The sequence below is a fragment of the Platalea leucorodia genome (assembly GCF_965183815.1).
Source record: "Platalea leucorodia genome assembly, chromosome: 17".
NCBI classification, from domain to species: domain Eukaryota; kingdom Metazoa; phylum Chordata; class Aves; order Pelecaniformes; family Threskiornithidae; genus Platalea; species Platalea leucorodia.
The window spans coordinates 2,666,305-2,690,013 of record NC_138839.1 but is presented as its reverse complement, the minus strand read 5'-3'; the positions used below and the strand labels follow the sequence as shown (position 1 = coordinate 2,690,013).

Sequence of the window (23,709 nt, the reverse complement as noted above, 5' to 3'; positions counted from 1 at the left end):
AAGTAATAATATTTAAATCAGCAAATAACACTGCCAGAAAAAAGCACATCTGACAGGATGCCAGCAGCTGCCATTCAGGATACAAGAGGTCTGCTCCCATCACCGAGCATACAGGGAATTTTCATGTGACAGGGCTACTGGGAGCAGGGGTGACAAGGGAACAGGCTAAGCATCCCTGCTCTAGAACAAGGGAACAAAAATCTATTGTTTCTTTTTTCCAAACTTTCTCCAGCTCTTCTTCCTTCCTTTCTCATACAACCCTAAACCAGAAAAACCTCAACTTTTCACATACTTTAGGAGAATTATGACACATTGGAATGTAATATAGATAGCAAGTGACTAATTCAACTCAGATCCATTGTGTAGCCTGATGTTTAAAGCAGAAGCAGACTTTCTAAAGATTATATGAAGAAAACCAGAGCATCACTATGCCAAAATAGCCAACTGCTGTTAGAACTTGCTCAGTAGTCGGTTCTTTTATTCTTTCCCCTCAAATCTGAATTCATGGTTACACCTACACTAAAAACAGCGTTAATCATAATACCACACAGGATCCCGATTTGTTTCGGACCAAGTTACACAGAACTCGGCGAGGGTGACAGGTTTTCTTATTCTTTATTTACTCTGCCATTTCCCAGAAACCAGATCATTCTATTTTTAGCTCTTACAGGGCAGGATTCAATCAGTAATTTTAAGGATGTTTCACAGCTGATTTAAAACATCCACTCCAGGGCACTTAATGGCCAAAACTTAGAATGCCCAACTCGGATCTTGTCTTCTACTAGCAGTAGAACCTCAGATCTTTTAAAATACGTGTAATTCACTAAGAAATTAAAAGGCCATGAGGGGCACAGAAAGCATTACGATTAAGTGTCTTAACTCCAGGTACTGAGAGAGAGAAATCTGTTATCTCTTCCTTCGCTTGACTCCTTCCCCCCAGCTCCATGAGAAGATTCCGATCCCATGGAATTCCATCCTATTACCATGACACCCTTTCCAAGCCAGGACCAAACAACTGTAACTCCTTTTCCCACCTCCAAACCCAGTCATTATCCAAATACCTCAGATCCATCGGTCTTGTCCACCTTCATCATCTAACATGCTTCATAAACACGTAAGGTTTTACTCCATCCTCCTTTGCAAAGACACCACTCCTCATCCCTTCACATATCTAATACACTCAGGAGCTCACGAGTAAGAAACTGCAAGCGCTGCCACTAAGACCAAGCAGAGACAAACTGTTTTCACATATTATTGTTCTCAGTTAATGAAACCTTGCTCTAGAAATTTGCCAGCAGCTAAGTGAAGCTGCTCTTTTGGAACCACATCCCAGAATTATCTTTAAGTCAGAATCTTTTCAAAGCCTACAGGAGGAGCTACGATGTTGTTATGATTGCTATAGGTAAGATTACTTAAGCCTTTTTCATTTGGGTACTGATCCAAGCTCACCCTAAAATTAAAGGCATTCGAAACTGAAAGACTTGGCCCAAAGTCAAAGACACAAGAGTTCAGTGCTTCTCACTTTGTATACCCATTTTTCTTCAGATACAGCTCTCTGAATAACTAAGCATACAAAGACAGACAGATATTTAAATAATATAGTTTAAAGCTTCATGTTTAACAGAAGCACTGTCTCTAATAAGAGGCATTTGCAACTGTTTGCGTTTCAAATAAATTGCACTACACATTAGCCTCTTGATACAAGAAGTTACTATCTTGGCAGGTATTTTATTGCCAGCAAAGGCATTATCAGCGCGGGTGGGAAGCAGTAATTTAACATATGGATAGAGATTAAGGAAAGTAAGACAGATCATGTCTGCATTGATTTTATTATAGACTAGACAAAGTCACATATGAAACGTCTGTTGGAATAAAAATATACCACGTGAGTGGAAAAAACAGCTATACCATTTGGAATTGGAAAAGACTAAATTTGAATTCCCAAATTTAAGCATTTCCAGCCACGAGCTACTTACCAGTATTCTGCAGTCCAAAAACCCAAAGCTCACAGTTAATGGCTGCTAGTTAAGTAACGCCACCATCATATTTTCCATACTCACAGCTTTTAAAAACTTCTCCACTGAGGCCGAGAATTTCCATGTTTGGTATGAAACCAAGCCATGGCACCGGAATTTCTCTTGGTTGATGTGAAATGAGGGAAAATCCACTTGTGTTTAGGTCAGAACAAGAGAAGAGACTTTACCCACCAAAAATACAAACCAAAACCCTCAAGTGGATCAATACCAAGTTGTTAAACCAATTGCCTTTCAACACCTCTTGTTTCAGGAATTTGCTTCTGTGGGTATAAAATCCATTTATTTTTTTCTACATATAATTCTGCCTTGTGGAGACTTTGTTCTTACTGAGCATTAAAATGACAACTACTTACCCTTCTCAATACCTACAGTAAGGACAGCTAACAGTGACAACAGAGCTTATTTGGCCAGATCCTCAAATGGCAATAACACAAGATGTTCCACTCAATTCTTTTCCTATTGAAGGACACAAAAGTTTTAAAAGAAGTTACTAAACATTTTGCTCTGATTTCCTACTTCAGGTGTTACACTCCTATTCCACAAACCATTTCTGTGGTGCATCCCACATGAATCATACTAGCTACTTTCATTTGGAGTTTGAGCTGAGAGCTACCAGCAGTTTTTGATTAAGCTCTCAAGTAGCTGTAGCAATCAACCCAAGAAATGTCCATCTTAAATAGTTAAGAACAGAGGAAGCAAAATGCCTGCAGCCACTAAGCTCCACATACTTGCCATTCAGCGTTAGCACATATTGCACATTTACACATACATTTTCAGATACTGCTGACGACACTTTCCAATAACAAAAATCGTGAGGGTTTTAGTTCATCTTGCAACTCTCTTTCTAGCTTTAAAATGAAACCCATATCCCTTCACATGAATACACACTTTCTAACACATTGCGTAATCTGCCCAATTAACCATTAAAAATCCAAACCGTTTTAAAATACCGAACAATTTGTTTTGGGGCAGCATACACTTCTCTCATATGTTTATTTCATAACTCAAATCCTGCCAGAAGCAGTTTTGTGGGTTGAACAATAAGCTGCAAAACAGATCAGTCAAAACTCATGTCAAACTGCTTTATTACATCTTAAATAACATTACATTTTAATATAGTATCTATCTTGCATCCAGCTTTCTTGAAGTACACTGACTTTAAAATTAAATACAAAAGGTGAAGAGGGATACAGGGCGTGGAGAAAGCTCTACAGAGTAGTTTCATGAAAGAGAGTAAGAGGGAATTCATCTTTTATGCCAAATCCAGGCCTAACGCACAATTACAGCACATTTTTGTACAGAATGTTGCAGAAAAAACAAAATGGAGAAAAGCTACTACTGCTGCTAGGAAGGAGCATTTCTGGATACAGTGAGAAGATAGGAAAGTTTAACAGAACAATCTGCTGTCCAAACACTGCTGCTTTTAACATTTTATTTGAAAAGAAAGCCAGGAAAACCTGCTCATTACAAAAATGACTCTGATCAGATGCAAAGGACTCATCCTACAAGAGGAACTGGCTGTGAGGAACTGATTTATAAAGAAGATGGTCTAGGTTCCCTCCTCCCACACCCCAGAATCTTTGACAGCGATTGTTTGAACAGGCTGTATCTTTAAAAAAAAAAAGTGACTTATCACGCTACTCCAAAACGTGCATAGCTTTGTACTTGAGTTCTTCATAGATTTATGCACAGAGTAGCAACAATAAATGAATACAGCGACAATGGTTACAGTTTTTAAACAGGTTATTTCTTCAAAGAAAAAACATCTAAGGACTTAGTCCAATATGCACTTTTTAGCATTTCTACAGCATGCGATTCTAAGAGTAAACCCACCCAATATGGCAAACAATCAAAAAAGGTTTTTTTTTTTTGTTTAACTTAGAAAGTTCAAGATCATTATTTTCAAAACATTGATTTGTACATCATTTCATACACAAAGAATTGACTCAATACCCAAGTGTAGGATAGGTCTCTTTTGAAAACAGAGATTCCTGGTTGTTGAGACTTATAGGATAGTGTTAGGATATATAAACTGCCCTTTCAAGTGGACAAAACCAAAACAGATTAAAAAAATCAGTGTGGTGAAAAAGGGGGGAGGGGGGGCAGGAGGGACCAAGGATTGCATTTGTTATCCATAAAAGGTGAAAGGATTCTTTAAACAAGCATTCATTACCTTTTACAGCATGTGCTTGGTTACCTTACTGCTTAACATTATCCTATATATGCCAAGTTTTGTGCAACAATTATCTGTGATACTAGAAAATAAAATAAAAAAAATTAGGGACTAAATTTACAGCGTTAACAACCCCCAGATGCTCTGGGCTAGGACTCCCTTGTTTTGCTCAATTAAATACATAAAGAAATGTATTTAAAAAGGAAACTTGAAAAAAATCCTGCTACAAACATGACTTTAAAATTTGCAAGTGTGTGAGATAAAGTCCTTAACTTCGACTTGGAAACTACAGTGAAAGCTAACTGTTTCACAATTATGCTCAAGTTTATTTTCTGGTCATGCTTTTATGATAGTGTTTCATTTTTAAACTCTCAAGACAAAAAAAATGGTCCCAAAAGGAATGCACAATTTCATTTTGCTTACAACACAGAAATTCTTCTTGGAAAGGTAATTGTGCTCTTCATTTCAGCAACAGGAGACGGAAAAGATCTTGCCCTTTGAAGTTGGGGAGGATGGGGGTCCAAGTTAGTATGGTTGGATTGGATATGCTATCATTTTTAATTTTCAACCGTTGGAAACTTCTTCCAGTCATGGAGTCCGCCGCTCTTCTGACACACAGAAAGATTTATTAAGAGTTGCACTTTGATAAACCGTAATCAAGTTTCAAGCTTTGCTCTCGCTACCCACTGAACGCATTTAGCCATTATCTCACCATTTTCAAGAACGCCATTTATTTACCAACCAGATTCAAAAGACTGTACAGTCATCCCTACCAGGAAAATAAAATATGCCCAAAATAGTTCATCACAAAAATGTCATTGCATACATTAAACAAATAGCCTTCTAAAAAACCAAGCGGATGGTTTTTTCTTTTTTTCCTTAGTGACTTTCCTAATCTGAACTATAAGCTTGCAGCATCAGTAAAACAGCACTGCTTGGACCTGGAAAAAAGCATTCTGAATACCAAACAAGGACAACCTTAATTAATTGGGTACCTACCTACTTCAGTTCCAGATCTTGAGGAAGCTGTCCCATGATCCTGTTGCCACTGCCATACCATCATCAGTCACGCCTAAGCAACTGACACGGTTATCATGACCAGCAAGGACACCTGTAAATAAGAACAGGTAACAAACGTTCCATTACTTTGATGATTTCATATTTCAGTTCAAGTAACACCGAGGCATACACATTGGGATTAGTCAACCTATACATTGAAAAATCCTGAACAAACACCGTTGGAATTTTTAAATGCTTTTGGTTTTATAAGCACAAACTTAGATATAACTGGGTGGGTTTGCAAGGGGGTAATTCACTAAATACATCACTCCAAAATTTTCCTTGTATGTTCCCCGCATTATGACCTTTACTGGTTTCTCATGAGTTGTGAAATCACAGCCCTGAAAATTCTGCTGACAATGTCATAGCAATAAATATATTATAACCATGCACTGCATAGCTCTTAGTATTTCCTCTCCATAGTGGTAAAGATCAGTTAGATTTTACAAAACTTTTTCACATGTAAAATCAGAAGTTAAGCTGAATATGTTGTGAACACTAAAGCATTTTTCATCTAATTTTATCTTACTATATTTACAAGCACTTACAAGACAAACTCCTACATACGATCTATTTGTCAATATGTAGATCTGCTACAATTTAATTATAGTACCATTAAAAAATTGAGACACTAAACAGAAAAATTAAGGCAGCAAACATTTTCCTCTATTCCCTTTAATTTAACACTTTCAAGAAGCTAAAAAGAAAACCTAATTATGTTCAAGCTCTTTCCAGTCCACAGCACTGAGCTAAGATATTCTTGGTAGACTTAAAATTAATCTTCCTACATCAATTACACTGCCCATAGGGCTCTCCTCATTCATATTTTGGGCTTTTCCTCTCCATTTACTATTCTCCAATACAGAACATGAATTAAGTCAATTTTAGTTCTTACACAAACTAGTATGTTTAAAAATGAATATTTTTAACTGTTAATTCAGTGTAAAAATGACTGCTTCACACACAAGGATTCTTGATGTTTGCAGAAGTAACAGTTCTCGTATACTTTATAAAAGCGGTAATGCTGTGTGGGTAACACCAGTAATCTCCAGATCCTATTAAATCCATACAAGTGTCTAAGCCTCAGCACAGAATTGCACAGTTCTGCAGCAGAAGCCAAATCATAAGTGTTGAAGCAGATGATACAATCTTCAGAAACTCGGTGCAATACAGAAGCCAGCTGCCAGAGCTAACAGAAGTACCTAGGAGTTACCTAGAATTTACTGCGGAAATAGCATTAATATCTCAAAATTCAGTCTACCATCAACATTAGTAAGTGCTGCAATTTGGCAAAACAAAAGAGAGCGCCAAGAAGTCTTATACAATTTGAACTGAATACATAACCACAAATGTGTCTAATATAGAATCAGGCATGACAGAAGTGTCAAACCTGCTCAGCAATCTTAAGCCTCAGAACATTTCAATAAGCAGAATACTTGATAAAGGACTTGCTTAAATCAGTTCTAAAAAACTCGGCACGCTTCATGAGCACATGGGCTGTAAACCCAGATCAGTATAAAGAATTGTTTCTCATCTCTACAGGTAAGCAAGATCACCGCCTCCTTCTATTCTTTTTCTTAATGAAGGTCTTTCAAAGAAAAAATACAGGAAAAAACATATAATTGTTTTTACAGTACTTAAATACAGCCAATTGTAAACTAACCTAGACATTAATCAAGAGAAATATCTCAATCTATCTCCATACAGGCTTATATACACATTTATGGTCTCAATAATCAAAGTACAAGAACCTCAGATTGCAAATCTCAACACACAGACAAGGCTGATTCATAAAATCAGTATGAAATACTTGTATTTGGCACCATTAACTTGCAAATAGAACCAAATGCTATTTTACAATATGTGAACCGAGTGTCCACAGTTTCAACTTCTCAGCACTGATAAAAACTATCATGAATTTTGGAAGAAAAAGAATAAAACCTGAGTGGTAAAACAAAGTTGCTAGAGACAGAAATTAACAAACCCAATGGAAACTGTTCTGGTATAGTTCAGGATTATGTGTTTGTTTACATCTTTTCCACCTGCAGTATATCCTCCCCTCAAAGCAATGAGTCAATTTGCACCAAATAATGTACTTGCAACTAATCCTTTCAGTTGCATGTGGAAGAATATTCTGCTTGGCTGGTGGTTTTTGTTTGCTTTTAAAACCCGCCTAGGATAGCTTTAAAAGCCTAGACTACTTCATTTGATAACAGAGTAGGTCCTTGTTCTCCTCTCCTGTTCTGATGAGAATAAGAAAACATTTGTGGCCTAATTTATACCTTTTCTCCTTTTTTCTAATAAAAGTTTTCATTTTAAAGAACTGAACTTATATTATCTTACTCTTTGGACCATCAATTTCATATTAATTTCCTCAAAAGATAGTCTGCAGTGTTTGTTGTTTCGCTGGCTGTCTCTACAGCTGCTGCTACAAATATCAGAAAAAAATTTCTTTTACATAAATAGCAACATTAATGTTGAATTGCTTTGAACAGTTCATACATAAATAATGCCATAAAGTAAAAAAAAAAAAAAAAAAAATAGCCCTCTACCCCCAAAACCTCATTTTTAATGGCAGTCTTCCCGTTCTCAAGCATCTATGGTTCCCTTCTACCCTTTAGAAGTATTCCAATTTATTTGTTAACATCATTAAGTTACTTTCACCATTGGTCATCCTAAAACAGGTGATCACAGTTTTAAAGTTGAGACAAGGAATGCTAACAGGTCTGTGCATATGACTCAACTCACACATTCAGTATGTCACACTGTGTTTATAATATTTAAAACCAAAAAAACGTTTACCTGCTCTATCAGCTTTCAGTGTGTCCCAGACATTGCAGTTGAAGTCATCATAACCAGCTAGGAGGAGACGTCCACTCTTGGAAAATGCTACAGAGGTGATGCCACAGATGATGTTATCGTGTGAATAAACCATAAGTTCCTGATCAGCCCGAAGATCAAAAAGCCTGCACGTAGCATCATCCGAGCCTGTGGCAAATGCATTGCCATTTGGGAAGAACTTTAATGAGGGAGAAGGGGAAGGAAAAAAGACACATGATGTCAGACTTGATTCCTCTGTTTCATTGAACATACCATTTTGTACAGACCAAGTGGAAAAAGAAAGCAGCAAAGAAGGGTATACACCTCTCCACTACTGGGATATGGGCAAAACCAGTGAAGTAATTAAGAGCATGTGAAGAAACACTGTTTTAACAGCCACTGTTTCCATTTACCACAATGGATCTGAAGCTGTACAAATTTCAGGTACTTTCCCCAGCTACAAAAACTATTCATTAAAGAAAACATGCCGTAATACTACATCATACAGTACATGCTTAAGAGCTGAGACCAGATAAAAATATAAATTGAAATCCCATGTCCTGTGTTCAAGTTGATACGTACACAGATGGCATTGATGTCCGACTCATGGCCAGTGAAGGTTTGCCGACACATTCCTTCTCTAACATCCCACAGTTTGGCAGAGGCATCGCAGGCACCAGAAACAAAACACCGGGCATCAGGAGCAAGAGACAAACTCATGACATCTCCAGTGTGCCCAGTAAATGTAGTTGTCTGCTGACCAGTTTCTATGTCCCAGAGAGCGCTTGAAAGAATAATTAGAAAAGCAAAAATCAGCACATTTGTGCTCCATTAGAAGGTCTAGACAGCAATTCTTGTCTAAACCTGTTCATTTATATCACTGCTAAAGAAATAAAACTCCATAAAATATTAACAAAAAATACACTAAGAGTAGAAAAAACAAACATTCTTCGTTGAACTATTTGGCTATGTTACAGAATAATTGTGCATAGAAGATTTCAAAAGCCATTTTCAATTTTAAAATATTGGGGGTTTTAAATTGAAAGAGTGCAAAAAACTCATGACTAACACTCACGGCTGCTCACACACAAAGTTCTTGTGACACGCCAATGACTATTGTCCAGTACTACTACCAGGCTGATTTAAAGCAGCAGTGGTAAGGCTGCAGCAAAAGTCAAGTCAGCATTTCTCATTTTTAAAAACTCAGTGAGGATGTGTAACTTTGTGAATTATGTCTGTCATCTTAAAGCTGCATCACTTTCCCAAGACAGCAAAATCACTACTACAGAGATAATCAACGAGTATAAAAGGATGAAAGAACACTATCATCTCCCTAACAAGAGGTCTAAACATTTAAGGAAGACTAAGGATTTTTAATTTCTGTAATTTCTCAGTAAACCGGACCCATAGTGGCAGAGTTGGACTAGGCAAATAAGAGATGACTGTACTTTGATACTGTACTTTGAAGCTTGGCTGAACTGAAGTGACGTCAAGGACAAACTGTTATCCAGACAGCTGTAGAGTTCCTACAACTCCTGAAGCAGCTGTATTCTCTTATAAAGAGCATAATTTTAACAAATCCTGTTTGTTTTTTTAAAAAAAGACAACAACACATATTTAGAAACATTTTTGTATAAACCCCAAACATATATATTCAATAGCTACTCAGAATCAGTGGACTAGTAGATGGGCGTTCAAAGAGACTGACGTTGTGTAGGAGAGGTATTTATTAGACAACCTTTGCCGTAAGAACTGCTGCTTGGGAGATCTGTAATGCTTTTAAGAATTAGATATAAAACAAAAATCTATGAAAAAAGACTGAAGTCTTTTCGTTCAGAAGCTAGTATTTACTAAGACATACAACTACATTCTCCTCAAAAAACCCATCTGCTGTCACTGTAGAATATTTTCCAGGAGCTCTTCTGAATAGCAGCATAAACTAAAATCTGTGTTAGAACAAACCAAATATGACTAAGTACTAAATAGTGAATACTGAACAACTTTTCTGAAAGTCATTAGTCTAATACAGTTATTTCTGAAAGCCAAATAGTTATAGTAAAAAAAAAAATTCCTATTCCATTTTAACACAGAGAATTGGGTCAGGCTCTTCAGAACATGGGCATACCTAAACAGCCAAAGCTAACAAACTTGAAAGACCTAGCTTTCCATTAGTAGTAAAAATGTGACATATGAACAACAGTTAATCACATTTAGTCTTCTGGATGACGATTAGGTTTACGAAGAATAAAATTTCCTTCAATAATAAAGTATAGCTGTGAAAAATCATCACTAAAAATCATGTCAAAATTTTGCTGCTTACCAAGTGGTGTCGCCAGAGCTGGTAACGATTTGATTATCATCCAAGAAACGACAGCATGACAAGTATCCTGAAAACGAAATAAAAAGTTGATGAATAAGACCAGAGATTACTCTTCACATTGCATACTGGCTTGCTCACATGTTGCTTCCTCCTCTCCTGAAGATGAAGCAAGAACTACTACATAAGCCTAAAATACAACACAGAATTTTTATATAGGAACTTCCGACGTTTTGGACAAAATGTATTTTGGCTTTTTACAGGCCATGCCCAATTCAACCACTACACTAGCACTGTGATACGCTGGTATCACAGCAATTCAACCTAAACAAAGATGTCTGTAACACACAAGAAAATAAACTTAAGCAGCTTAACCAAAAAGGGTAGACACTGTTTTGGAAATACCTTACCAATTTTTCTTTTGGTAGAGAGTGGGGAGAGGAGGAAGAGAAAGAAGGAGTAGTGAGGAATCCACTGGCCAAGCTGGAGACAAGTATAGGGAACCCTGCACTGTACAGACTAAACTTTCTTAGAAGTGGATCTGTATGTCACTGCATCCAGGAGCAATGAATGCTTATGACCTCAACTGTATCATAGAACTATCAAGAAAAAAAATAAACTACATTCTTGGTCACTACAAAGAACAGAGCATATACATTGGATGTTTCCCAACAGTGGCATCAAAGAATTTAATCTGAATGCTTCGAAGCATCTTTGTAGTGAAGTACCACATGTCAAACTATCAATGTAACAACTCTGATCACAAAATTAGTCTGTCCTGCCAGCCACCGCTATTTCACAAAGCACAAATATATCTTCTGAAAATTCAAACTACAGCAAAACATGAAAACGTGTCAACATCAGCTTCCAGCTATAGGCTTTGTTCAATTCTGCAACAGAAAAGTAGCTCATTGAAACTGTTCCTTCAAGAAGATTCCACACAAACTGGTCAGGTCTCAAACGTACTCCTTTGATGTCCCTTGCGTGACAGCAAAATTCTGCTTCTCGTGTTATGTAAACATCCATGTTTTCCCAGCTATACAGTTTATAACCATAAAGACCATTAAGCACCTAGAATATCACAGAAATAATGCTCTTTTTATTGCTAAAATATTTGTCAGTATTTTGATGCACACAGGGCCACATACTGAAAGCCAAAGCTCCCTGTGTCCAAACATCATTCCAGTTTTCCCTGTGTCCTGAAGGGGAGGAGGGAGGCAGGGGAAGAAGATAAGAATACCTTCTTCGAAATCACTTTACTACTCACATCACAACCTCTATCTGAAGGTCAAACCCACACTGTATTCTCACACCCTTAACTACACCCAGAGGGTACACAATTCCTCTAAATTACGTAAATCATGCTTTGTAAGAAAGACAGCTGAAAGAAAATTAAATAGCATTAAGTGTACTTTAATTCACATTTAACTTTTTCTGTATAAAAATTCATTAACGTATAACTATTTATTTCTGAGTAACCTTATTTTCCTTCAAATGAACAGTCTTTATACCATTTTCTTTACTCTGTATAGTTAGAAGCTTGATCAGGCAGAAAACGAGCAAGACAGAGCCCACCCGACATTTTCTCTAAAGAACTGTTAGAGGTTTTCTCTGGAGCCAAGCTGACAGCCTCTCCAGCAATCTGCCTTTGCTTTGCTGTGTTTTGGATTACACTCTTTGTGGAAACACAGACCATCAAGATGACACGCAGCTTCAGAGCTGCAGCTTTAGGAGAAATGCCTAATTACAGTCCATTCCCTTTCTCAGATTGTTGGGGTATTACTGATTCCACAAGAATGCGGAAGACTACCAACGTGTGCGACAGGCTCAGTACTACGCTAGTGCTTTACAAGATACCAGAGTGCCTACTAAATAGCCAGTGTCTTAATTTTCAATGGAGTTCAAGAAACCACCCACCCGGCTTTCCTCTGAAAAATTTCCAATCCCATTCACAAAAAAATAAAAATACAATCTGTCCATTATCAGACAACATACAAAAGCGGTTCACATTTTCTAGGTTACTACTGCTTATAAGGTGCTCCTGTCCGTTAACTGTACATTCTTTAGGAAGCAAGAATATCTTCAGGCACTGAATTTGCTTTTAAAGGTACTTTGTGACACTGAGTCTCTTGGTTTGTTCAGAAAGAAAAATTTTCAACTCATCCCCGACACTTAAAACACTAGCTTTTAAGCACCATGAGGCACTTTCTTGCTTCAAAAACACTAACACCTGTATTTCTACAATCCTTCTCACCTAACAAGATGAATTTTGCTTCATCTGTCACTAAGAGAACTTTGGAGCTACAGTTTACATCCTAATTCACCAGGCAAAGCCTACAAGCCTACCCGTTTCTTGTCATCAATCACAAGACACTCTACCTTAGAAACAGAAACTGAAGGTAAAAATTAAGCTAGTGTACTTCGGGGAGAAGGGAGAGAAGGAGAAACAGAAGAGGAAGCAATGAGAACTCAAACCTCTGCAATTAAAGAATAGCTCCATCAGAAGGCAGCTGTCTTGCTTATGAAAAGTTAAAACACATTCTCATTACACTTCTTTTGTTCAGAGAGTATCAGTTTTTAAAAAGGAGGGAGAAAAAGCCATTTAAAAAACAGGCAGTATGCAGCCAAGGTCCCGCCTGAGAAAGAGAGGCGCACAATGAAGTATATAATTTTAAGTAGGAAATTATATTTAACAGATTTTTTTTAAAAATCTTCACCATGTGCTTAGGTAACTTAGATCATTCGGAACAGGCACTCACCTGTGTGACCAGCTAGTTCACGGCTGACACGTACATTCCCTTCACGAGTTTTCAAGTTATAAATGGAACAGATGTTATCAAGACCACCACAAGCCACATAATTTCCAGAAGGAGCATATGCACAAGTCATGACCCAAGATGAACGCAGGGGAATAGCATGCACCTGAAACAGATACATTAATGTATTTCATCTGCAGAACAACTGATTCAATTTACCATCAGGAAGTTTTTCACCTGTTTCAAGGCCTACCTCATCTTTTTGTCAAAAGCACAAGAAGAAAACAGTGGAAAAAAAAAAGTCTTTGGCTGTTTGAGTACGAAATTATTTTGAGGGTAACTTGCATATATAGCTCGTCAGACCAAGTAATGACATAATTAAAACCTCAGATTTGCCTTTCCTGAATCCAGTTTAATCAGCAATTTTGGTAAAAACTAAATTATTTCATTTCAGTGCTCTGGTTACTATTGGTTTATTATACGTTCAGGAAAATATTGACTTCCAAGTACAGTCAGCAAAACTGCCAATTCCAGGCTTAGGCGCTATGCTATGAATGAACAAGTAAGGAAATCGCTACTTTCACTGCCATTTAAATTCTTCTTTGGAAACCCACTGCAAGCAATCAAGCTTCATATTTAAATAACTACCCCGTGTTTCCTTGTCATTCTGTGCTCAAATAACTTGAAAAAATTATCGAAGCAAAACCTGTTCTGTCTTGTTAAATCGTTGCATTCATCCTTCAAATTTGTTCATAACATCTTTAAGAAAGAGATCATATCCTTATACATATTGTGAGATTTCATGCAATATTAACAATCTTCCTGCATTTCTTAAGTAAACAGTAAAGATTACTGTCTGTTCCTCTGCTGCTACAGTAATCAGTGATCCTGCAGCAATCAGCAGTTAAAAAACAATACCCTGCACTAAAAACACAACCAGCTCATTTTTGGAAGTCTTCTACCAAGGAATTAATTGGAATATTCACCTGGAGCCGTTTTATTTTATCATTAGGTAAAGATCATATTTATGACAACTGTGTTACTTCCCATGTGTGCTGCAACTGCCAGAAGAACATCTGCAGACTATCATGCAAGTATTTTTGCATTAACTGCTTCTGGGTGCTACCTAGTCAAATTTAATACTGTTACAACACGAAGCTGTTTGCTATCTATAATTGCAGGAGGTTTGTGGTTTGGTTTGGGGGGGGGGGGGTTTGTCTGTTTGGGGTTTTTTACTTCTTTTGGGGTGGGGATGTTGTGGTGGGTTTTTTTTGTTTTTAACTCAATTGCTATTTCACTGAATCAATACTGCCAAGAGGTATGGGGGGAGGATGCTTTTGCAGCTGAAGAGTTCTGATTTTGGTAAAAATTTTACCAGTCCAGTAACAACCTCTGATTCCATGCCCCCCAGATAAGAAAGCTGCTCTCTACCTCTTGATGATGCCATGGATTAATTAGCATTCATATACAAATTGAAGATACCGATATGGAAATCATGGTATACAGTGATTATTTTACCATCTTATTTGTTGTTACAGTAAATTTGGATCACATTTATCTGCAGGCTGGGGTCAAAGGAAGAAGATGAAGGCAAAAAAGGGAGGGTTTATTTTCATTTCGAAAATGGTATTATTACTCTTTAGTAAAGTTATAGATTCATTAGTTTCACAACTGGGATTCAACAAATAATCCCAGCTTTAGGAGATGCTGCCGCAGTTGTTTTGTTTCTGCTTCTCTCTCCTCTGCAGCATGCCATTTGCTCAAGTGCATTGGCAAAACTGTTTTTAAGGCTATGATGAGCTAAGCCAGGAAAGTTTATTTGAAACAAAGTCAGCTCCATGCTCCTGTGCACAACAGCCTTAAGCAGCTCTGTCCACCTAACTCAAAGGGGCAATATGTGATGTGTTGCTAGCCCTGATAACAGTAACCATAACCAGTAAATACCAATCCCTGTCATATGAAAGTAAATGTAATCCTGAACAGCATCATGTGATTGCAGCCAGAAAGTGACGACCCGTTATATATGTCAGGTCTTTCAATACTTAACTGCAGACAACAAATTGCTGTGGCTATGCTTAAATGTCTGACCGTTCTCCTGCAACATGCTGATTACTTCTCCCTCTCTGTTCATCAATTTCTCTGCAGTATCAAAACAAATCAAACCATTCTCTAGAATTAAGTATTTCATTGTTTTCCATTTGTGGTGCACATTTCCATACGCAGAGCACTTAAGACACAGCTATATTCTTTAAATGCAAACTGTATTGTTTTGGAGAATTCAAAATTTAGTCTTAGGACTATGCAAGTAATGCAGCCAAAATCATGACAGGTAACATTTCCTTCACTTGTATTTACAACTGAATCACATAGCTACATATCAGTTAGTCTTACCTTGTTTGTAGTATAGCTGTCCCAAATTATAAGTTTGCCATCCTGGGAGGCACTAACTAGAAGCCTAGAGAGGAAACAGGAGGTAAACACAATCATTGCAGGAAGACAAGAAGGAACATCTTTGTGATGACATTTCTCTCCACTATCAAGGCTAAGGTATTTGAAACCATTTAAGTACAGTGCAGCATTACCCAATTCAGTTATTAGGACTATAAAAATAATTTTGCAAATACTCAATTTCAATGCTAAATATTATGGAAATGTGTGATGGAACACCTACACGTTAACACATTCTGACTTTAGAAAAAACCATAGCCATGTAACTAACATCTCAATCTTGAAAACTGAGGAAGAAAACTTGCATGGAATCAGGGCTTCTGTGTTCCACACACAGGCTTCAGATTCATTGAGTCTGGGAATCTACACTATCAACATGTTTTCCTTTTTTCCTATTTTTAAAACAGGAATTTAAGTTCTAAGACATCCAAAAACCCTGAATGAATGTCAGCACTGAAATACAATGGAAATGAAAATGAAACACAGCAGAGATATCAGTAATGGAAGGGGTAGCATTAGGAGGATTTTTACTCTAAATCAACACCACCTCAATCCCCCACCCAGCAATCATGTTTAAAACACGATGCACCTAATTCATTGTTCAGAGCTCTCTTACCTGCTTTTAATGTGTTTAGAGATAGATCAGGTATACTGACATGAAGTCTGTACAGCCTCCGCATTTTCTAAATAATTTTGAATACTCCAATACGGTATTCAAATTTGTTCTGTGCATCTTCTTCTGACCATTTCCAAGCTGAACAATACAGTGCAATCTTTGAAGTACTCTTTGCATTAATTTTTTTTTGCTGTAGGTTATATTTTAGAGCTGTCTTGAAACACTTTTGCCAAACAAGGAATTGAATCCCTATCTTTTAAATAAGCTATATGCCAAAGAGATGCCTGAAGCAATGAATTCTACGTGTCTGTGAGAAATTAGCTTCTTTCACGGGCATAGAAAACTGAGGTGCAAAACTCAATTGCTGCCATTAGTGTGCCTTAAAATTCTTGTAAAGAAAAGAGAATGAAAGTAGCTGATGTCATTTAGTTTCTCTCTAACTGAACATCAGTAGTTAACAGGAAGCATTTAAGGAAAAAAAAGACAACTGATAATGAAATCTACCCTATCTCCACAGTTCCTCAGAATTCATGTGGTACCACAACTATATTTTTCAGGCAAGTAGATGAATTCTGGTATTTTGGCACCAAATTTAGATTTGGATGACAAAAACATGGACATTAGGAGGAAAAAAGTGATGTTAAGTCTCCGAATTCTCTCAGCTATCCAAGTTCTCTTGGAATTAGTGGTTCCTAGTGGTAGGAACAGGAAAAATAAGAGAGTCCCATGCACCCAACTTTCCAAAGAACAGTGAAGCCACATGATCCGATTTTGTATCACTAGCACCCACCTGGAATCAGTCCCCCAGTGCATTGCATAAATTTTAGCCAGGTGTCCCCGGAGTGTTCTTCTAGTGCGCATTTGAATTCTCCCCACTGGGTCAATATTGGCTGTGATCTGAAATAGGAATGGTGTCATACACTGACTTTTTCACTTCATAGTTCCAAAAGTAACACATCACACACAATTACATTTAAATGAGCATTCCAACGCAGACCAAAGTCCCACATTTTTAATATTGACTGAGTTTTTTTAAAATTGCATAATCAAAAGTTACATCATTTTATGTAGTACATCCTTATCAAATGAAGAAAGCAGTCTCTCTTTAGTAAGACTCTCAGGAAGTACTTTGTTTAAGTCATATCTTCCTAGACTTCTAGGATTTCAGACCTTTGATCTGGGTTTTCTACTCCTGGATAGATAAGTGTGGTAGTCCAACATTCTTTTTCCAGAATGGCAGGTGTGGGGAGGTATATCAAGCTTTAAACATGTCTCCACTTTTAAAGGATGAATTAATAAGTCTCAGATCCAAATAGCCTTCCCTTCCAAGAATAGGATTACTAAATTCATAGTATTCCTGATTTATTTAACTTCTTGAAGATAAAAGTAGTCTCTGGAATAAGTGAATAGCAAAGTGAGGAAGTCATCAGTTTGGCTGTTCTTAAACTGTTAAATTTAATATTAGCAAGTCCTCCAGTCTGGAGATAAGTACCAGTTCAAAAAAAAACAAACCAGCACAACACATTTCTAGTACTGTCAGTAGTACACATCACAACAAATCCAAGAGTTTGTAAGTTTATTCTATGGATAATGTCTGCATACTTCTCGTGTCTCCATGTTACAAAATTCTTTAGCAAGTGCATTTGAGCAAAGATCCCTACTTCTTTTCAAAGGCTATCAACACAGCTTAGGACTCAGATGAACAGATAAGAACGTTTCCCTGACATAAAACTCTCTTCATGGTGGACATCTCTCATATTGACTAATACTGAAGCTTTTTTTTCCTTTTTTCCTTTTTTCATACTTTCACCCTGGAAAACACTCAACATTGTACCTCGCATAAAATGAGATCACAAGATATGTACGCTCAAATAAATATTGATATTACCTTTTTTACTTGATATTTTAGTGATATTTTAAATTAATAAGCTGACATCAATCACTTCTGTACCAACCATCTTAAAGCAGACACATAGGATTAATACTCAACATTCAGACAAATGGACTGAAGTAAGTGACAAGAGTAAACTGATTCATGATATATCTAGAAAAAAACCCTAAAGGCTTGCCCCCTCTTGCAATGACATAATAATCTGTTTCAGTCTAAATTCCTACCAGATTTCTAGAAAAAGCCCCACCGTATCTCCATGAGATGTACTACAGAGTACAGATTTCCCTTTCCCCAAGTTAATGTTGACTGAAGCCAAGCCAATAGGATCAAAATGTGACAGTACAACAAGATGCAAAGGTATTAGCTCAGGTTCATAAGCAGTTCAGACATAACTGCAGCATCATATGGAAATTAATAAGTAGGTTAACCACAGCAGGTCTTATGATTCAGATTATCATGGTAACGCAACTGTACTACTACCATATCCATAGCAGAACGCCGGGGCTTCCCTGCGTTATTTTCCATTAAGCAGTAGGGATATGCCCTGAGTCACTTCTTTAAGAAACTACTGCTCAAGGCTGCCATTCTCAGAAACTTATTTCTGAAAGAAACCACCTAAAGGCAAAATTTAAAAATTGATAAAGGAGGCAAAAAAGATTCACTTCCACTTACCTTCTTACACCATATTTCCTTTTTGTAAAGAAGACATTTTCATAATTCATGTTAAACTTTTAAATGCTTACCTGAGCCAGAGTGGCATCCGCACATGCTTTCCTAGCATCCTGCAACAGAATAAAGTTAGAGAAATCAGAAGAAGTTCTGGACATTTCTTTACACTCTCTCTGTTTTGTCAAGTTGATCAAGCACCCTCAAAACAAGGTTCAGAAAGCATTTCTGCTTGTCATCCAGAGAAGACCCATCCTAACTGCAGCATGAACATAGCATGCTGTCAAAACACATTGAGCATATTAGGCATTAACTTTGAAATTTTCTTCTTGTTTTGAGAGAAAGGTAACATGATTTTCACCACAAACACAGCCAAGCAATGGAACTGCTTGTCGAGACAGGCAGGCTGGGCAGTCTCCGTCTTTGCAGGTTTTCAAGACATAACTGGACAAAGCCCTGAATAACCTTATACCTGTCCTTACTTTAAGCAGGAGGTTGCTTAACATTGCTTACAGTCTGGCTCAGAAAAACTTCAGCAGACATTCATTTTGATCTAATCCATTTTGTGCAACTATTATTTTCTGAGCAATATTAAAGACCAAAAAGTAATTTCCTAAAGCAGTTACATGTGCTTGCCCTTTCTAAATATCCACGACGTTAACTTTGACATTGTGAAAACATTTAACTTAATGCATCATTTCTGTCCATCTCTGCTCTCCTCAAGACGCAAAAATGACCATTCATCTGTACTGTGGCTTCAAGATCCACTGATATAATACATACTCTGATTTGGTTTTTCAGTTGCTCAGCCTCCTGGCGTAACTGGTCAAGCTCACTCATTTTCCTGTGCTAAAGGTGTGCTTCACTGCCACCTCCGAAACAACCAGAAATCTGAAAGACAAGTAATAATAATGAGAATTAATAGAAGTCATAGCTTGAAATTACTAGAGTAGACAAGTCCTTTCAACCATGTTAAACAGCACTTGAAAAAAAGGCAGATTGGTTTATAAGTACTGGAATACAGGTGAAAATATTTCTCTGAAATCTCTTCATTATTCTGAAGAGTGTGTTACCACACACAAATGTGCTTATCTTTTTTCCAGCCACAGCAAATAAAATATTATTTGGACATATTCCTTTCCTCCAGGCCTCTTTTTTTTGCATTTCTTTTCATTAGTGTTTTTCTGATTCAATTTTGTATAAACTCAAATTTCCCAAGGGTGAACCAGCAGATAACACTAATGTTAGACATGAAAGTCAAAACTTCTCTGTAGGTCTTATGAATAGAGTAGCGAATCCCCCTATCAAAGAATAAGCACCTTAAGTATTTACAGACCGACACAAGCACTTGCAAAAGGCTGTAAAGAGACCTATTATGAACGCTATCTGTAACACAGCAGTTATGAGAAATGTTGTTCTGATACCTGGATAAAAGGAGATCGCTCACAAATGTTGTTCGGGTTTTACTTGTTAATTGCTAAAATGTCTCCCTGAGATTTCCTGAATGGATTCTAACATCAACATGTTGTCAGAATAAAATTAGTATTTTTTGAATGTTAGGTTGAAGGGAGGAGTTTGAGAAACCACTGCCAACAGACATTTTCCCCCTCTAAGACCCTATTTTCCTAGCATCAATAAGCACCATATTACTAACATATATCCCTCTGTCTGCTGTATTATGTAGCCAGCAAGATAGAGGCTCGATGAAACCTAACTATCACTGAACACCCTCAACTATTGCCTACAGAGTTCCTCAGCTATTGGACTGTTTTCCAATATAATAAGCACATAGATATTTTCCATTAAGCATACAACTTATCTTTAAAAGTCACTGTTCCAGAAAGATATTGTTGGCATTTTCACTAGCATTCCATAGCTAAACCTCAGCTGTTCTTAAACTTGTTTTAAAAATCTCTGCAGCTTGATACCAATATAAGATGCTGAAGAAACGTGCTGATGAAGTTCATCTTTTATTGCAGAACAAGATAATTGGTTCCATTTTCAAATGCTACATAGAGCACCTGGAGTTTATAAATAAACACTGGTAGTGTGTTTTTATAACATTTTATTGGCCAGAATTGAACCTCTACTATTAAACAAAGTAAATGCTTTGCTAGCAGCTTTGCATATTATTCTGTTAAGATTTAATCAGCTTATTTATCTTTGCAAGCGTGCGGGTTTTGTTTTTTTCCTAAAGCCCTTCCCAAGGAGAAAGATGAGGATAACTTCCAAATTTTTATCCAGTCACAGTAACAGAGAACATATCGTGAAGGCAAATAAAGCAGTAGAGCAAACATCACTGTCAAAAGAAAAGAAGTTTCAAAAGAGTTAAGACTTCAACATTCCCTAAATATTGCTATCCAATATAACCAGACTTATCTCGGAGCGCTCTTCATAGTAGCTAGTATTCCAAACTAAGGACCTCAAGGAACAAATGTCAGATCTTGTCATACCGTCATTTACAAATTTATACTCTTCGCTGAAACCCAAAATATTTTAGAAAAGGCATTTCATTTAGCTTCTGTCTCAAAACCTACATTCACACAGCTTCAAAGTCCTTTCACTTTATTGTGAAACTAGGTCTCTTCTTTCTCTCTTCTGGTTCCAGGGTTATCTTTAAGCCCCTTTAAGATTGCTTGCTCAGCTTAGTCCAAAAATCCAGTTAAGACAAAACCCATTTTATTATCCTATAACCACCTTCTTTTCTTTTGAATGCTCTTTTGTTTCTCAGGATGTTTTGTTCATTCTACATTTAGGACAAAACACTCTGTGGTTGGGTGTCTCTACAGTTTATAGCATGCAGTCATCACTGCCTACAGCTCCTGTGTAGTTCACGCACATTGTGAAACACTACGCACTACTCTTGTCATAAAGGAATTAAGAAACTGTAAGACTGTTCTTAAGAATAAAGTGCAAATTTTCAGATATTTTGGCTTTTTGATATGCAGTTCTATTTCTGCCATTCTCTAAGTTAATATATAAGCCCATTTCCCACTAAGGAAGTATCAACTTCTCGAGGCAGAGCACAAAGAATTTAGAGATGGTATCATTCCTATTTCAGAGAAAGAAATTACGATCCAAAACTTAAGTGTTCTGCTCAAGGTCACAGCAACTCAATGATGGGATTAAGATAAAGATATAGGACACCAGAATTCCAGCTGCAGAGTTACAGGTAACTGCGTTGAAGATTTACGTGCAGCTTTATTTAAAAATATAATAGGGTGCATAATCTAATGTCAGTCAAAGGAGATACATTCTCCTGGAGCATACAGTTTAAAATAGTGCCAATTTATTTCTGCCAGAATTTGTGCACTATGCAATAGAATTCTCTCGCATTTAAATGAAACAAAACTTCTTTGTATGGAACAGGAAGAGGCCTAAGGAGATGAACACTAATCCTAGGAAGTAAGTCATATTGAGAAAGTCCACTTCACAGAAGCTGAACCCTGTAGTTTCATTCTGGATTATTTGCATACATTGAGTTTATAACAAATCATGCAAGCTTATTTCATGCTTGTGCCTTATTGCTTAATATAGCGTGCACTGAAAGGTACTACTGCAAATGACAAAGCCAGATGAAGCGGCCCAATAGGGCTGAGTGTCTTCTGCAGCAACACAGAAGCAGTAACATTGATACAGCCATGTAAGAAACTGAAAGGACATTAAGTCACATTCTCCATTTGACGGGATATCATAGCTTAACTAGCACATACATGTCTGTCTTCACACGAATAAAACCTCCATTACAGTTACCTATACTTTTGTTACACAAGACAGGTTCTATTCCCAACTCTCAGGTCAAATTCAAGAAAGTAGTCTGCCTCAGCACTTTGCCTCCATTCCCTTCAAGTCGCACCTTATGCAGGGGCAGAACAACCCGTGCTCCTTCACAATCTAAGAATTAGCTAAACACAGTAACGGAACCCAATCTTCAGAGTCATTTCATAAATGCACTTTATCATAGTTAGTCAGAGATGCATATGCATATACATAACCTGCCCTACCTACTGTGCAGCTAAGCTTCTAAAATGCTTTGTGAACTCCACATCAAGACAGTCATTCGCTAATGTTTTAAGGAAAGCTTCCTTTTAATGAACAACTTCAAAATGGTTTACCAACACTACAGAAACCTTTACACCTACATGCAAGATACAGTCTCCATTATCACAGGCAGCAAGGAGTTCAAGGAACGGAACTACTACTGTTACAGCAGCTTCTATGGATCTTGACCTTCAGCCACTTGCTAGGCAAGACTCATGTTGCAGTATTTGCTGCATGAGACAATTAGTAGCTGAATGCATACAATCCTTGATGTCTTTCCCATCTGTAATATCATATATCCATACGATAAGTTCATATCTTGAAGTTAGATATGCTTTTAGGGTTACAAGTTAGCCCCTATGCATTTCAAGCAACTCGAAACTCTGGACTGCATTTCTGACAGCATCCCGAGGAATTGTTTAAACCAGATTTCCACATTCCCTTTGTAGCCTTTGTTGTTTCAACATCAACAGGAAGTTCTAATTCTTGCCAACATGACTGAACTCACTAACACTCAGGAAACGAAAATCCTAATGAAGCCAAGGGCATTAAAATATAGGAGTTCTCTGAAGCAAACTGTAAAATTTATGGGACAACCAGCCAACCAACTTGGCTACTCCTCTATTTCTTTCACGCTGTCTTAGGCAATTAAATTTATGGCAGAAATATGAGATCCATGGGGGGAGAAAAAAGGGTTCCATCCTCTTGTGTACTTTTCAGCTATACTGTAAATCAGCAGAGCTTACTAGTATCTAGCATTTAAAACAATATATATATTTAAAAGAGCAAGAACAACAGGTAAGGTGAGGAGAACGTATGGGAAAACAAATATTTTTGTCTATTCTCACTCTTGATACGATACATGGGAAATTTTTATACAGATTTA

General features: G+C 37.2%; 1 protein-coding gene across 6 annotated transcripts in view; it reads right to left on the bottom strand.

Moving 5' to 3' along the window:
• Window positions 1-3,104: 3,104 nt before the first annotated feature.
• The window catches only part of GNB1 (G protein subunit beta 1), a 44,501-nt gene continuing 23,896 nt past the window's right edge, over window positions 3,105-23,709 (bottom strand). For 5 of the 6 annotated variants that reach the window (XM_082329007.1, XM_082329010.1, XM_082329008.1 and 2 more), the window contains 10 exons: window positions 19,566-19,673; window positions 18,860-18,898; window positions 17,016-17,122; window positions 15,553-15,616; window positions 13,165-13,327; window positions 10,409-10,475; window positions 8,671-8,872; window positions 8,071-8,287; window positions 5,209-5,320; window positions 3,105-4,817 (listed from right to left, as the gene is read on the bottom strand). In XM_082329007.1, coding sequence (XP_082185133.1) covers window positions 5,214-5,320; window positions 8,071-8,287; window positions 8,671-8,872; window positions 10,409-10,475; window positions 13,165-13,327; window positions 15,553-15,616; window positions 17,016-17,122; window positions 18,860-18,898; window positions 19,566-19,622 — 1,023 coding nt within the window. In that variant the 5' untranslated portion in view covers window positions 19,623-19,673 and the 3' untranslated portion in view covers window positions 3,105-4,817; window positions 5,209-5,213. The remainder of the gene's footprint in view (window positions 4,818-5,208; window positions 5,321-8,070; window positions 8,288-8,670; window positions 8,873-10,408; window positions 10,476-13,164; window positions 13,328-15,552; window positions 15,617-17,015; window positions 17,123-18,859; window positions 18,899-19,565; window positions 19,674-23,709) is intronic. The other variant, XM_082329012.1, reaches the window with a different exon arrangement.